The sequence below is a fragment of the Corvus moneduloides genome, chromosome 30, assembly GCF_009650955.1.
Source record: "Corvus moneduloides isolate bCorMon1 chromosome 30, bCorMon1.pri, whole genome shotgun sequence".
Taxonomy (NCBI): domain Eukaryota; kingdom Metazoa; phylum Chordata; class Aves; order Passeriformes; family Corvidae; genus Corvus; species Corvus moneduloides.
The window spans coordinates 132,285-146,435 of record NC_045505.1 but is presented as its reverse complement, the minus strand read 5'-3'; the positions used below and the strand labels follow the sequence as shown (position 1 = coordinate 146,435).

At 60.5% G+C, this 14,151-nt stretch overlaps 3 protein-coding genes across 13 annotated transcripts in view; all 3 read right to left on the bottom strand.

Moving 5' to 3' along the window:
• Window positions 1–188: 188 nt before the first annotated feature.
• Window positions 189–12,146, bottom strand: PA2G4 (proliferation-associated 2G4). Its single transcript, XM_032094225.1, has 7 exons — window positions 12,020–12,146; window positions 9,356–9,484; window positions 7,717–7,822; window positions 7,405–7,474; window positions 5,472–5,564; window positions 5,118–5,181; window positions 189–271 (listed from the first exon to the last, which is right to left on the bottom strand). The coding sequence occupies exons 1-7, from the start codon at window positions 12,105–12,107 to the stop codon at window positions 189–191; spliced, it is 633 nt and encodes a 210-aa protein (XP_031950116.1). The 5' UTR covers window positions 12,108–12,146.
• On the bottom strand, window positions 5,571–7,397 carry LOC116436818. Of its 9 annotated transcripts, none has more exons than XM_032094224.1 (4): window positions 6,884–7,397; window positions 6,698–6,852; window positions 6,271–6,387; window positions 5,571–6,239 (listed from the first exon to the last, which is right to left on the bottom strand). In XM_032094224.1, exons 1-4 carry the CDS (start codon window positions 7,330–7,332, stop codon window positions 5,935–5,937), a joined length of 1,026 nt encoding a protein of 341 aa, XP_031950115.1. In that variant the 5' UTR covers window positions 7,333–7,397; the 3' UTR covers window positions 5,571–5,934. The 9 variants fall into 9 exon arrangements, 7 of the variants coding, with proteins under 7 accessions (XP_031950115.1, XP_031950113.1, XP_031950114.1 ...); XM_032094222.1 differs by having other exon boundaries at window positions 5,571–6,108; window positions 6,140–6,325; XM_032094223.1 differs by having other exon boundaries at window positions 5,571–6,170; window positions 6,202–6,325.
• A 766-nt stretch (window positions 12,147–12,912) lies between the features above and the next one.
• The window catches only part of ERBB3 (erb-b2 receptor tyrosine kinase 3), a 32,586-nt gene continuing 31,347 nt past the window's right edge, over window positions 12,913–14,151 (bottom strand). For all 3 annotated transcript variants that reach the window (XM_032094236.1, XM_032094237.1, XM_032094238.1), the window contains exon 28: window positions 12,913–14,089. In XM_032094236.1, coding sequence (XP_031950127.1) covers window positions 13,506–14,089 — 584 coding nt within the window. In that variant the 3' untranslated portion in view covers window positions 12,913–13,505. The remainder of the gene's footprint in view (window positions 14,090–14,151) is intronic.

Here is a 14,151-nt window from a genome sequence, read left to right as displayed (position 1 = left end):
CCTTCCCCCATTTCCCCCTTCCCCCATTTCCCCCCTTCCCCCATTTCCCCCCTGCCCCCATTTCCCCCTGACCCCATTTCCCCCCTGCCCCCATTTCTCACCCTGACCCCACTGTTGCCCCCTGACCCCATTTCCCCCCTTCCCCCATTTCCCCCCTGCCCCCATTTCCCCCATTTCCCCCGCCCCGCTCACTTCTGCTGGTCCGAGGGGTTCTGGATGATCGTTTTCTCGCCGTCGATCACGTGCTGCTTCAGCTGGTGCGACAACATCCCTGCAGCAAACTGGGCTTACTGGGACGGACTGGGGCGGGCTGGGGCGGGCTGGGGTTACAGGGATGGGCTGGGCTTACTGGGATGGACTGGGGTTACAGGGATGGGCTGGGCTTACTGGGATGGACTAGGATGGGCTGGGGTTACAGGGATGGGCTGGGCTTACTGGGACGGACTGGGATGGGCTGAGGTTACAGGGATGGGCTGGGCTTACTGGGACGGACTGGGATGGACTGGGACGGGCTGGGATTAGAGGGATGGGCTGGGCTTACTGGGACGGACTGGGATGGGCTGGGCTGGGGTTACAGGGATGGGCTGGGCTTACTGGGACGGACTGGGATGGGCTGAGGTTACAGGGATGGGCTGGGCTTACTGGGACGGACTGGGATGGGCTGGGCTGGGGTTACAGGGATGGGCTGGGCTTACTGGGATGGACTGGGATGGGCTGGGCTGGGGTTACAGGGATGGGCTGGGCTTACTGGGACGGACTGGGATGGGCTGGGCTGGGGTTACAGGGATGGGCTGGGCTTACTGGGACGGACTGGGATGGGCTGAGGTTACAGGGATGGGCTGGGCTTACTGGGATGGACTGGGACGGGCTGGGCTTACTGGGACGGACTGGGATGGGCTGGGGTTACAGGGATGGGCTGGGCTTACTGGGACGGACTGGGATGGACTGGGACGGGCTGGGATTAGAGGGATGGGCTGGGCTTACTGGGACGGACTGGGATGGGCTGGGCTGGGGTTACAGGGATGGGCTGGGCTTACTGGGACGGACTGGGATGGGCTGAGGTTACAGGGATGGGCTGGGCTTACTGGGACGGACTGGGATGGACTGGGCTGGGGTTACAGGGATGGGCTGGGCTTACTGGGATGGACTGGGACAGGCTGGGGTTACAGGGATGGGCTGGGCTTACTGGGATGGACTGGGGCAGGCCAGGGTTACAGGGATGGGCTGGGCTTACTGGGACAGGCTGGGATGGACTGGGACAGGCTGGGATTACAGGGATGGGCTGGGCTTACTGGGACTGACTGGGATGGACAGGGGTTACAGGGATGGGCTGGGCTTACTGGGACAGACTGGGATGGACTGGGCTGGGGTTACAAGGATGGGCTGGGCTTACTGGGACGGACTGGGATGGACTGGGGTTACAGGGATGGGCTGGGACAGACTGGGATGGACTGGGACGGGCTGGGGTTACAGGGATGGGCTGGGCTTACTGGGATGGACTGGGACGGGCTGGGGTTACAGGGATGGGCTGGGCTTACTGGGACGGACTGGGATGGACTGGGACGGGCTGGGGTTACAGGGATGGGCTGGGCTTACTGGGACGGATTGGGACAGACTGGGGTGGGTTGGGATGAACAGGGATGGGCTGGAGTGAACTGGGATGGACTGGGATGAACTGGGAGGGACTCCGCTCACTGGGACGGACTGGGGTTATGGGGATAGGCTGGGCTTACTGGGATGGGCTGGAATTACTTGGGATGGACTGGGGTTACTGGGATGGGCTGGGCTGTACTGGTCTGTACTGGGAGCCTCAGGCACTGCACACCAGTGGGCTGTACTGGGCTGTACTGGGCGCCTCAGGCACCGCACACCAGTGAGTTGTACTGGTCTGTACTGGGTTGTACTAGTCTGTACTGGAGCCCCAAGCACGGCCACACCAGTGGGCTGTACTGGGTTGTACTGGGCTGTACGGGGCTGTACTGGGAGCCTCAGGCACTGCACACCAGTGGGCTGTACTGGGCTGTACTGGGAGCCTCAGGCACTGCACACTAGTGGGCTGTACTGGGTTGTACTGGGCTGTACTGGGAGCCTCGGGCACTGCACACCAGTGGGCTGTACTGGGCTGTACTGGGAGCCTCGGGCACTGCACACCAGTGAGTTGTACTGGGCTGTACTGGGAGCCTCGGGCACTGCACACCAGTGGGTTGTACTGGGCTGTACTGGGAGCCTCGGGCACTGCACACCAGTGGGTTGTACTGGGCTGTACTGGGAGCCTCAGGCACTGCACACCAGTGAGTTGTACTGGGTTGTACTGGGCTGTACTGGGCGCCTCGGGCACTGCACACCAGTGGGCTGTACTGGGTTGTACTGGGTTGTACTGGGAGCCTCAGGCACTGCACACCAGTGGGCTGTACTGGGCTGTACTGGGAGCCTCAGGCACTGCACACCAGTGAGTTGTACTGGGTTGTACTGGGAGCCTCGGGCACTGCACACCAGTGGGCTGTACTGGGCTGTACTGGGCTGTACTGGGAGCCTCGGGCACTGCACACCAGTGGGTTGTACTGGGCTGTACTGGGTTGTACTGGGAGCCTCAGGCACTGCACACCAGTGGGTTGTACTGGGCTGTACTGGGAGCCCCAGGCACTGCACACCAGTGGGCTGTACTGGGTTGTACTGGGAGCCTCAGGCACTGCACACTAGTGGGCTGTACTGGGTTTTACTGGGTTGTACTGGGAGCCTCGGGCACTGCACACCAGTGGGCTGTACTGGGTTATACTGGGTTGTACTGGGAGCCTCGGGCACTGCACACCAGTGGGCTGTACTGGGCTGTACTGGGAGCCTCGGGCACTGCACACCAGTGGGCTGTACTGGGTTGTACTGGGAGCCCCAGGCACGGGCACACCAGTGGGCTGTACTGGTCTGTACTGGTCTGTACTGGGAGCCCCAGGCATGGGCACACCAGTGGGCTGTACTGGGCTGTACTGGTCTGTACTGGGAGCCCCAGTGCCATTCCCCACCGGTGTCCAAGCCAGGCCCAATTCCCACGCTGGGCTCTGCAGGATCCCGAGGGGATTTTGGGGCAATTCCTCCCCTTTTCCCACACTTCGCTCCGAGCCCAGTCCTGGGAAGAGGCCCCGGAATTCCCAACCCACTCCCGAGCCTGCGGGAGCAGAATTCCCAGAATTCCAGGGAATCGAACCAAGAAGGGCCGGATTGAAGGGCGGCTGCCCGAGAGGGAGCAATCCCGTGGGAAAAGGATCGGGATGAGCCCCTGGATCCGGCGATCCCAGAGCACTCCACGGACTCGGAGCAGGCTGGGAAGGAGCCCTTGGGATGGTTCTGGAATGGCCAAAGGGATCCCACGTCTCATTCCCAGATTAACGAATCCCTAAAACCCCAAAACCGAAGGGAAGAGGCCAAACCCGGCAGCTCCGGGCGGGAATTCGGGGCCGAGGCGGCTCCCGGCGGGACGGGCGGGATCTGCTGAGGGATGGGCGGGATCGGCCGCGGGACGGGCGGGATCGGCCGCGGGACGGGCGGGATCGGCCCCGGGACGGGCGGGATCTGCCGCGGGACGGGCGGGATCGGCCGCGGGACGGGCGGGATCTGCTGAGGGACGGGCGGGATCGGCCCCGGGACGGGCGGGATCTGCTGAGGGACGGGCGGGATCGGCCGCGGGACGGGCGGGATCGGCCGCGGGACGGGCGGGATCTGCTGAGGGACGGGCGGGATCGGCCCCGGGACGGGCGGGATCGGCCCCGGGACGGGCGGGATCGGCCCCGGGACAGGCGGGATCGGCCCCGGGACGGGCGGGATCGGCCGCGGTTCAGCCGCTGCAGCTCAGGGCTCGGCGCGCACTCCCGGCTTCTTCCCTGGGATCCCTCATTCCTGGGATCCCTTTTCCCTGGGATCCCCTTATTCCCTGGGATCCCTTATTCCCTGGGATCCCTTTTCCCTGGGATCCCCTATTCCCTGGGATCCCTTTTCCCTGGGATCCTTTTTTCCATATTATCCCTTTCCCCTGGGATCCCTTTTTCCTTGGGATCCCTTATTCCTGACATCCCTCATTCCCTGGGATCCCCTTTTTCCCTATTATCCCTTTTCCCTGTTATCAGTTTTCCCTGGGATCCCTTTTCCCTGGGATCTCTTTTTCCTGGGATCCATTTTTCCTGGGATCCCTCTTTTCGTGTTATCCCTTCTTCCCTGGAATCCCTTTTCCCTGGGATCCCCTTTTCCCCTGGGATCCCTTTTCCCCTGGAATCCTTTTTCCCTGGGATCCCCTTTTCCCTGGGATCCCCTTTTCCTTGTGATCCCGTTTTCCCTATTATCCTATTTTCCCTGGGATCCCTTTTCCCATGTTATCTCTTTTCCCCTGGGATCCCCTTGTCTTTGGGATCCCCTTATTCCCTGGAATCCCCTTTTCCCCTGGGATCCGTTTTTCCTGGGATCCCCTTTTCCCTGTTATCCTATTTTCCCTGGGATCCCTTTTCCCTGGGATCCATTTTATCCCTTTTTCCCTGGAATCCCCTTTTCCCTGGGATCCCCTTTTCCCTGGAATCCCCTTTTCCCCTGGGATCCCTTTTTCCATGTTATCCCTTTTCGCTGTTATCCTATTTTCCCTGGAATCCCTTTTTCCTGAAATCCCTTTTCCCTGGGACCCCTTTTTCCCTGGAATCACCTTTTTCCTTGGAATCCCTCTTTCCATGTTATCCCTTTTCCCCCAATCCCTTTTTCCCTGGAATTCCTTTTTCCTGTTATCCTATTTTCCCTGGAATCCTTTTTTTTCCCTCTGATCCCTTTTCCCCTGGAATCCCCTTTTTTCCCTGGAATCCCTTTTTCCCTGGAATCCCTTTTTCCCTGGAATCCCCTCTTTTCCCTGGGATCCCTTTTTCCCTCTGATCCTTTTTTCCCTGGAATCCCTTTTTCCCAAGATCCCTTTTTCCCTGGGATCCTTTTTTCCCTGGAATCCCCTTTTTCCTAAAATCCCTTTTCCCTCTGATCCCTTTTTCCCTGGAATCCCTTTTTTCCCAGAATCTCCTTTTATCCCTGGAATCCCCTTTTATCCCTGGAATCCCCTTTTATCCCTGGAATCCCCTTTTATCCCGGGATTCCCTCACCTTCAATGGGCGTGCAGTGGAACGAGTGCGCGATTTTATTCCAGGCCTCTGTCACTTGTGTGTTCTGGGAAAACAAAAAGAACAAAAACATGGAAAAAAAAAACCACTTTGAAGGAGAAAAAATTCCCACCCCAAGCAGGAATTTTCCTTTAATTCCCTATTCCGGGATCAATCCCACAGCTCTCCCAACCACCAGCTGCTTCCACACCTCCCAAAAAACCAGCAAAAACAGGGCCAGGATCCCATTTTCCCACAAAGCCGCTCCCAAGATCCCACAGGGAATTCCCCAGGCTGGGAATTCTCCCCTAAAATTCCCCAAATCTCGGCGGTGATTCCCGAAATCCCGGTGCCCACCTGATTCCCGGGTTTCACCAGGCGCAGGGCGGCCTCGGCACACAGGTGAGCTGCCTTGATGACGTCGGCTTTGCGGCCCGACACGGGCTTTTCCTGGGAAAAAAGGCAAAAAACGGGGATTTTTCAAGGCTGGGATTTGGCTGGAGGTGGAAATTCCAAGGTTGGAATTGGTTCCGTTCCTTGGGAGAGCTGGGAATCCGGCGGGGAGGTGGAAAAACCTCGCAGCTCCTTCATTATTCCCTCATGAACAACCCCAAATCCGCTCCCAAATGGAATTCCAGCAGATTCCCAATCCTGGCATCCCTCAATCGGGACGGACCAGGATTCCCAGGAAGTCAAAAACACGGATTGGGAAGATTCCAACAAAATTCCAGTGGGGAATTTTGGGTTTCTCCCCAACGAGTGGTCCCAAAAGCCATTCCCGAGGCAGCTCCGTGCCTTTGCCGAGGCCACGCCTCGGGATTTATTCCCGGAGGATGGACGGGATAACCGGAATTCCCACGGCAAAATTCCAGGGGAAAAGTGGGAAGCAGGGACTGGTTTTGGGGAATGGGAATGGGAATGTCCATCCTGGGCCATTGGAGCAGGAAAAGTGGGAAGCGGGGACTGCTCCTCCAAGGCTCCGGAGTGGTGCCAGCTCGGATCCGGAGATTCCGGGATGGTGCCACCTCGGATCCAGAGATTCCGGGATGGTGCCAGCTCGGATCCAGGGATTCCGGGATGGTGCCACCCTGGATTCAGAGATTTTGGGATGGTGCCACCTCGGATCTGGAGATTTTGGGATGGTGCCACCTCGGACCCTGAGATTTTGGGATGGTGCCACCTTGGATCCAGAGATTCTGGGATGGTGCCACCTCAGATCCAGAGGTTCTGGGATGGTGCCACCTTGGATCCAGAGATTCCGGGATGGTGCCACCTTGGATCCAGGGAGTCTGGGATGGTGCCACCTCGGACCCTGAGATTCTGGGATGGTGCCACCTCGGATCCAGAGGTTCTGGGATGGTGCCACCTCGGATCCAGAGATTCTGGGATGGTGCCACCTCGGATCCGGAGATTTTGGGATGGTGCCACCTTGGACCCAGAGGCTCTGGAGTGGTGTGACCTCGGATCCTGAGATTCCAGGCTGGTACCACCCTGAATCCAGACACTCCAGGGCGCTGCCACCTGGGATCCAGAGGTTCCAGGGTGGTGCCACCCCAGATCCTGACACTCTGGGATGGTGGCACCTTGGATCCAGAAGATCCAGGGTGGTGCCACTTTGGATCCTGAACCTCCAGGGCGTTGCCACCTTGGATCCTGAGTTTCCAGGCTGGTGCCACCCGGCATCCCGAGGTTCCAGGGTGCTGCCACCTTGGATCCAGAGATTTTGGGATGGTGCCACCTCAGAGCCAGCAATTCCAGGGTGCTGCCACCTCAGATCCTGACACTCTGGGATGGTGGCACCTTGGATCCAGAGGCTCCAGAGTGATGCCACCTTGGATCCAGAGGTTCCAGGGTGGTGCCACCCCAGATCCTGACACTCCAGGATGGTGGCACCTTGGATCCAGAGATGCTGGGATGGTGGCACCTCGGATCCCAAGGTTCCAGGGCACTGCCACCCAACATCCCGAGGTTCCAGGGTGCTGCCACCCAACATCCCGAGGTTCCAGGGTGCTGCCACCCAGCATCCCGAGGTTCCAGGGTGCTGCCACCCAACATCCCGAGGTTCCAGGGTGCTGCCACCCGGCATCCCGAGATTCCAGGGTGCTGCCACCCGGCATCCCGAGATTCCAGGGTGCTGCCACCTGGCATCCCGAGGTTCCAGGGCACTGCTGCCTGGCATCCCGAGATTCCAGGGTGCTGCCACCTGGCATCCTGACATTCCAGGCTGGTGCCACCTGGCATCCCGAGGCCGCCCCGTTCCCGAGGAGACGCCCCCCGATGCCAAACCCACCTTGGAGGCGCCGAGCACGAAGGTGTGCGCCACGTTGGCGATGAAGCCGTCCACGTGCACGCCCAGGTCGCTGCAACACACAGGGAAAACGGGAATTCCGGCTGGATCCCACGGATCCAGAGGCACCAGCACCCGGAATGCTACCCCAAGAGCCGCTCCGAGCTCGTTATTAGGCTTTAATTAGCAACAATTACCACCAGAGCCCGAAGAGGAGGTGGGAATGGGTTTTTCCAATGGAAATAATTTGGGGATTTTGGGAAGGATTTGGCGGGGGGAGAGGGAATTCCCATGGAATTCCATCCAAGCGCTTACATTTTGACCAAATCGCCGTCCTTGAGGATGTAATCCTGGTCACTCTTGAGCGGGGAGAAGTGACACACACAGTTATTTACGGATATACTCGTCGGGAAGGCGATTCCTGGGAAAGGGAGGAAAAGAATCAGGGATTCGAGGGAAAAGGAAGGAAAAGAATCAGGGATTTGAGGGATAATCAGGGATTCCTGGGAAAGGAAGGAAAAGAATCAGGGATTTGAGGGAAAGGGAAGGAAAAGAATCAGGGATTTGAGGGATAATCAAAGATTCCAGGGAAAAGGAGGAAAAGAATCAGGGATTTCTGGGAAAGGGAAGGAAAAGAATCAGAGATTTGAGGGATAATCAAAGATTCCTGGGAAAAGGAGGAAAAGAATCAGGGATTTCTGGGAAAGGGAAGGAAAAGAATCAGGGATTTGAGGGATAATCAAAGATTCCTGGGAAAAGGAGGAAAAGAATCAGGGATTTGGGGAAAAGGAAGGAAAAGAATCAGGGATTTGAAGGATAATCAAGGATTCGAGGGAAAGGGAAGGAAAAGAATCAGGAATTTGAGGGAATAACCAAAGATTCCAGGGAAAGGGAAGGAAAAGAATCAGGGATTCAGGGAATAATCAAGGATTCCTGGGAAAAGGAAGGAAAAGAATCACGGATTCGAGGGATAATTGAGGATTCCTGGGAAAGGGAAGGAAAAGACTCAGGGATTCGAGGGAAAGGGAAGGAAAAGAATCAGGGATTCCAAGAAAGGGAAGGAAAAGAATCACGGATTTGAGGGATAATCAAAGATTCCAGGGAAAGGGAAGGAAAAAAATCAGGGATTCCTGGGAAAGGGAAGGAAAAGAATCAGGGATTCAGGGAATAATCAAGGATTCCTGGGAAAAGGAAGGAAAAAATCAGGGATTTGAGGGAAAAGGAAGGAAAAGAATCACGGATTTGAGGGATAATCAAGGATTCCTGGGAAAAGGAAGGAAAAGAATCAGGGATTTGAGGGATAATCAGGGATTCCTGGGAAAGGGAAGGAAAAGACTCAGGGATTCGAGGGAAAGGGAAGGAAAAGAATCAGGGATTTGAGGGATAATCAAAGATTCCTGGGAAAAGGAGGAAAAGAGTCAGGGATTCGAGGGAAAGGGAAGGAAAAGAATCAGGGATTTGAGGGATAATCAAAGATTCCTGGAAAAAGGAAGGAAAAGAATCAGGGATTCCTGGGAAAAGGAAGGAAAAAATGAGGGATTCAGGGAATAATCAAGGATTCGAGGGAAAGGGAAGGAAAAGAATCAGGGATTCAGGGAATAATCAAGGATTCCTTAGAAAGGGAAGGAAAAGAATCAGGGATTTGAGGGATAATCAAGGATTCGAGGGAAAAGGAAGGAAAAGAATCAGGGATTCGAGGGAAAAGGAAGGAAAAGAATCAGGGATTCAGGGAATAATCAAAGATTCGAGGGAAAGGGAAGGAAAAGAATCAGGGATTCCTGGGAAAAGGAAGGAAAAGAAATGAGGGATTCCTGGGAAAAGGAAGGAAACGAATCAGGGATTCAGGGAATAACCAAGGATTCCTGGGAAAAGGAGGAGGATTTGGCTTGGAATCCGCTTGTTCTGGGAACAGCCAGGGATCCCAGCAATCCCATCCCGCCCGGAGCAGCCTCACCTTTCTTCATTTCCTTTTCCTTCTTGAAAATCTTCCCGGTCTCTTCCATGATCATGGAATCGCCCTTCTCGCACAGGCACAGCACGGACGCGCCGGGATTCGCCGCCTCCACCACGGCACGCAGGACCCCTGGAATTCCCAAAAAAACCCACAAAACCTCCATTTCATGGATCAGCAGCTCCCAAATCCAAAACCTCGTCGACTTCCCGAGATTCCAGACCCGGATGTTGATGGAAACACCCCTGGGAAAGGAGCGAATCCCGATTGAATTCCTTGATTTGGGAATGTTGGCGGGAAGAAGGAGCCTCCATGTGCTGCTCCCACATTCCTCTGGGAGAAGTCAGAGCTCCGGGAACAGGTTTGGGAATGACTGGGAGACATCAAAGGAGCGGAGCCCATTCCACGAGTCCCCATTTTCCAGGGAATCCACCCGATCCCGCTCCCCGGGGAACGCCCCACGCCTGACTCCGGGAAGTTTTGGGAATGTTCCCACCCCAACAAATCCACCAGGAATGCCAGATCCACCAGGAACTCCAGATCCATCAGGAACACCAAATCCACCAGGAACTCCAGATCCACCAGGAATGCCAGCCTGCCCCCCCAGCTGTGACGCTCCACAGCCCCGATCCCAAAATATTTCGGGATCCTGGAATGCACCCTCACATTCCCTCCTTCATCCCACAAAGGGGTGGGGGGACCGCCCCTCCTTGGAATTCCAAGGAATCCTTGGCAGCGCTGCGGCGCCGTCACCTGTGCGACGGCTCGAAATTCCGCCGCCTTTTCCATGAGAAAGTTGGGAATATTCCCAACATTCCCGATAACATTCCCGATAAAAGCCGGCGGGACGCGGAGCGGGAATAAAACAAACAGAGGGGGGTGGGAAAAAAAAAAAAAAAACAGATAAAAGGGAAAACCCTCGGAGCATTCCAAGGGATCCGAGGAGCGGGCACAGCTGATAGCGACGCTCCTCAAAGGCCTGACTCCTTCCCGGTGGTTTTTTTTAGGGAGTTGTGGCACTTTTGATCCCTAAAAACCGACAGCTGGAAGGTTTTTTATTTATTTTGCCGGAGTTTTTTTTTGGTGTTTGCGCTTCCCAAGGGAGAAGAACCTGCCTGGAGCTGCTTTTCCCCCCCGGGAAGGGAGGCGGCCAAACTTCCAGTCTGCCCAGGAGACTTCCCTCCCTTCCCGAAGGGAATGCCGGCTCCCAAAACGCCTCCCGGGACACCGGCAGGAGCTGAGGAGAAGCTCTGGAGTCAGCAGGAAGCGGGGTGGGACAGCGGGGAGCCCCGCGGAACCGGTCGGGGCAGCTCCCGGAGCCGGGGCAGCTCCCGGAGCCGGGACACAGGGAACGGCGGGGACAGGGGGGGTTAAAAAATAACCGGGAAAGGGGGAGGGGGCGGCAGCTGGAGCCTCATTCCCGGGAGAGGACCCCCATTCCCGGGAGAGGAGCTACATCCTGACCGGGAATGCACCCCCATTCCCGGGACAGGACCCCCATTCCCGGGAGAGGAGCTACATCCTGACCTGGAATGCACCCCCATTCCCGGGGAAAGACCCCCATTCCCGGGACAGAACCCCCATTCCCGGGGAAAGACCCCCATTCCCGGGGAAAGACCCCCATTCCCGGGACAGGACCCCCATTCCCGGGACAGGATCTACATCCTGACCGGGACAGAACCCCCATTCCCGGGACAGGACCCCCATTCCCGGGGAAAGACCCCCATTCCCGGGACAGGACCCCCATTCCCGGGACAGAACCCCCATTCCCGGGGAAAGACCCCCATTCCCGGGGAAAGACCCCCATTCCCGGGACAGGACCCCCATTCCCGGGACAGGATCTACATCCTGACCGGGACAGAACCCCCATTCCCGGGACAGGACCCCCATTCCCGGGGAAAGACCCCCATTCCCGGGACAGGACCCCCATTCCCGGGACAGGACTCAATCCCTGCACCGGCTCAGGACCCCATTCCCAGCACAGGAACCCCACAACCGGGGCTGGATCCACCTCCTGACCGGGACAGGACCCCGATTCCCGGGCAAAGCCCCCTCATTCCCAGAACCGGATCCCCCCCCCCATTCCCGGGACGCGATCCCGTTCCCGGTACAGGACCCCCCAGCCCGCTCCGGGAACCCATTCCCAGCACAGAACGCCGTTCCCGGGGCATCCCCCACCCTCCAACTCGGCCGGGCCCCCCCCCGCTCCCGGGGCTCCCCCCGGGGCTCGGCCCCCCCCTCGCCGGGACCGGTTGGGGCGGGGGTCAGACCCCGAACAAAGGGGTCCCGGCGGGGTTTGGGGCGGGGGGCGGCAGGCCCGGCCCCGCTCCCCCCGCGCCGCCGGTGCACGTGGGGCGCGGTACCACGTGCCGGCAGCGGCGGCGGCCGCGCGGAGCCGGGGCCCGCCGGGACCGGGTGGGTCCCGCACACCGGGGGGGGGGGGTCACACCGGGACCCCCACCCCCCCCCCCAGCCCGCGACCCCCACCCCGCCCCCAGCCCCAACCCGCGAGCCCGTGGGGGCCCAAGCCGGGGGTCTCAAGCCGGTGGAGGTGGGGGGGGGGAGGAGGCTCAGGCCTGGCCGCCCCCCGCCTCAGCGCTTCCCCCGCGCCCTCCCCGCCGCCCCCTGCCCGCCGCCCCCCCCCCCCCGCCCGCGGCCCGTACTCACGGTTGGCGATGTCCCCCCCCATCTTGTACTTGGTCACCACCAGGTCCTCGGCGATGGTGAGCTCGGCCGCCTCCTCCTCGCCCGACATGGTGGGAGCCCCGCCGAGCCCCCCGGAGCCCCCCCGGGCCTGGTCGAGCCCCCCCCGCCCGGCGCTGAGGAGCCCCCGGGACCGCGAGCCGGAGGCGCGAGCAGGGCAGAGCGCGGGCTCCGCGCGGGGCACGCTGGGAACACGAGTCCTCCCCGCCCCCCTGGACTACAACTCCCGGCGGTCCCCGCGCGCAGTGCCCCGGACGGGTGGGTACCGCCCCCCCGGTGTACCCCGTGGACTACAACTGCCGGTGCGCAGCGCGGCTCTCGCGAGAGGAGGTAAGGTACGAGAACGGACGTGGCCGCGGAGGCTGATGGGGGATGTAGGCGGAAGGAGGGAACGGGAGAGGAAGGGGCGGGTGCGGCGTTTCGGCACCGGGACGGCACCGGGAGCTGTCATTCTCTCCCTCCTTCGCCTCTCGGGGTCCCCGCCGCGTGGTCCTGGATCCAACCCTGCAGCACCGGTCCCACGCAGCACCCCCCGACCCTCCGGTCCGCCCCACCTCACCTCCGCCAGCGCCGGCACCGCGGCCACACCGGCACCGGTCACTGCTGGACCGCGGCACCGGACCCACTCAGCGGCCTCAGTCCCATGGTCCCAGCCCCGCCGCACCCCCCAGTGCTCCCCTCGACCCCCGGTCAAGCCACTCCGGCCCCCCCACCCCCGGCACCGCGACCACACCGGGACCGGTCACTGCCCCGGGGCTGTCGCTGTCCCCAGGCCATGGTCCCGGTCCCCGGTCCGGTGTCTCCCCCACGCCCCCCCGGTCCAGCCCCTCTCTGAGCCCCCAAAGCCGCAGCACCGACGCTTTTACTCAAATTCCTTTATTTTCACTCATCCCGCGCGACCCCCGGGGCCGGGGGCGATCCCTGAGTGGGGGGTGTCCCCCCCCTAACCCGGGCAGCCCCCGAAAAACCGGGGAAAACACCCCAAAAAGGGATCCCGGGGGGCGAACCGCCCCCTCCCCTCCCCCGGGGGAGAGGGGGGCCACCCCCAAACCTTCACTCCGGTGGCAGCGGGGAATGGGGAAACCTGAAAATGAGTCTGGGGTCCTTCAGAAATCCCGTCTGACCTCATCCGGTGACCCCCGGCCCCTGCTAGGGACCCTCCCCGAGGGATTTGGGGGAGCACCTTCAGTGAGGGTGGGGGGACAGGGAGGAAAGAAACGATGGGAGGGGGATGCAGGGGGTCTCCGCTGCCCCCTCCCCACCTCGGCGTGCTCTCAGCCCCCCCCACCCCCCTACCCAAAACAAAAAAAAAGTGGGTGGGGGGAAGGGAGGGGAGAGGCCACAGCCGCCCCCGGAGGGGCTGAGACCCCCGACCCTCCTCCGCCCGATGGGAGGGGGGATCCTTCATATCCAACGTGAGGGGTCCCGGGGTGGGGTGAGGGGGGGTCCCCTACGTCCGCTGGGCATCGGCCTTGGCGAAGAGGCGGCTGTGCCAATAATCGGGGTTGTCGAAGGCGCAGTCCGAGGCTTCCAAACTCCGCAGGGGCTTCATGGGGGTCCCGGGGGGGCCGCGGCAGCCGGGGCAGCGCGGGGTCACCACGGCGTCCATCTCCTCGTAGCCTTGCTCTTCATCGTCCTCCTCCTCCTCTTCCTCCTCCGGGGAGGTGGCCGAGGTGTCCCCCGGTCTCATATCGGTGTAGCCGTCGTGCCGGGGGAGGGGGGGTCCCGGAACTCCCCCGCCGGGGTCGCTGCCCAGCGAGCGGCTGAGCCGCGGTTGTTTGTTCATGTACTCGTAGTCCTCTTCTTCGTCCTCCTCATCCTCGTCGTGCTGCGGTGCCCCCCGGCCTAAGGGGGCTCCCGGGGGTCCCCCCGGTTCTGAGCCCACCTCCATGTATTCGTAGCCCAACTCTTCCAGCGAGGCCGGCCGGGGTTGGGGGGCTCCCGGGGCCCCCCCCGGGCGCCGGTTCATGTACTCGTACTCCTCCTCCTCCTCCTCCTGCGGCTCCGGCAGCGAGACCCCCGCGGGGTCTGAATCTGGGGGGCGGAGGGGGGGGTCAGACACCGGCCAGGGGTCCCCCCCCCCCCCCCCCGAGCCC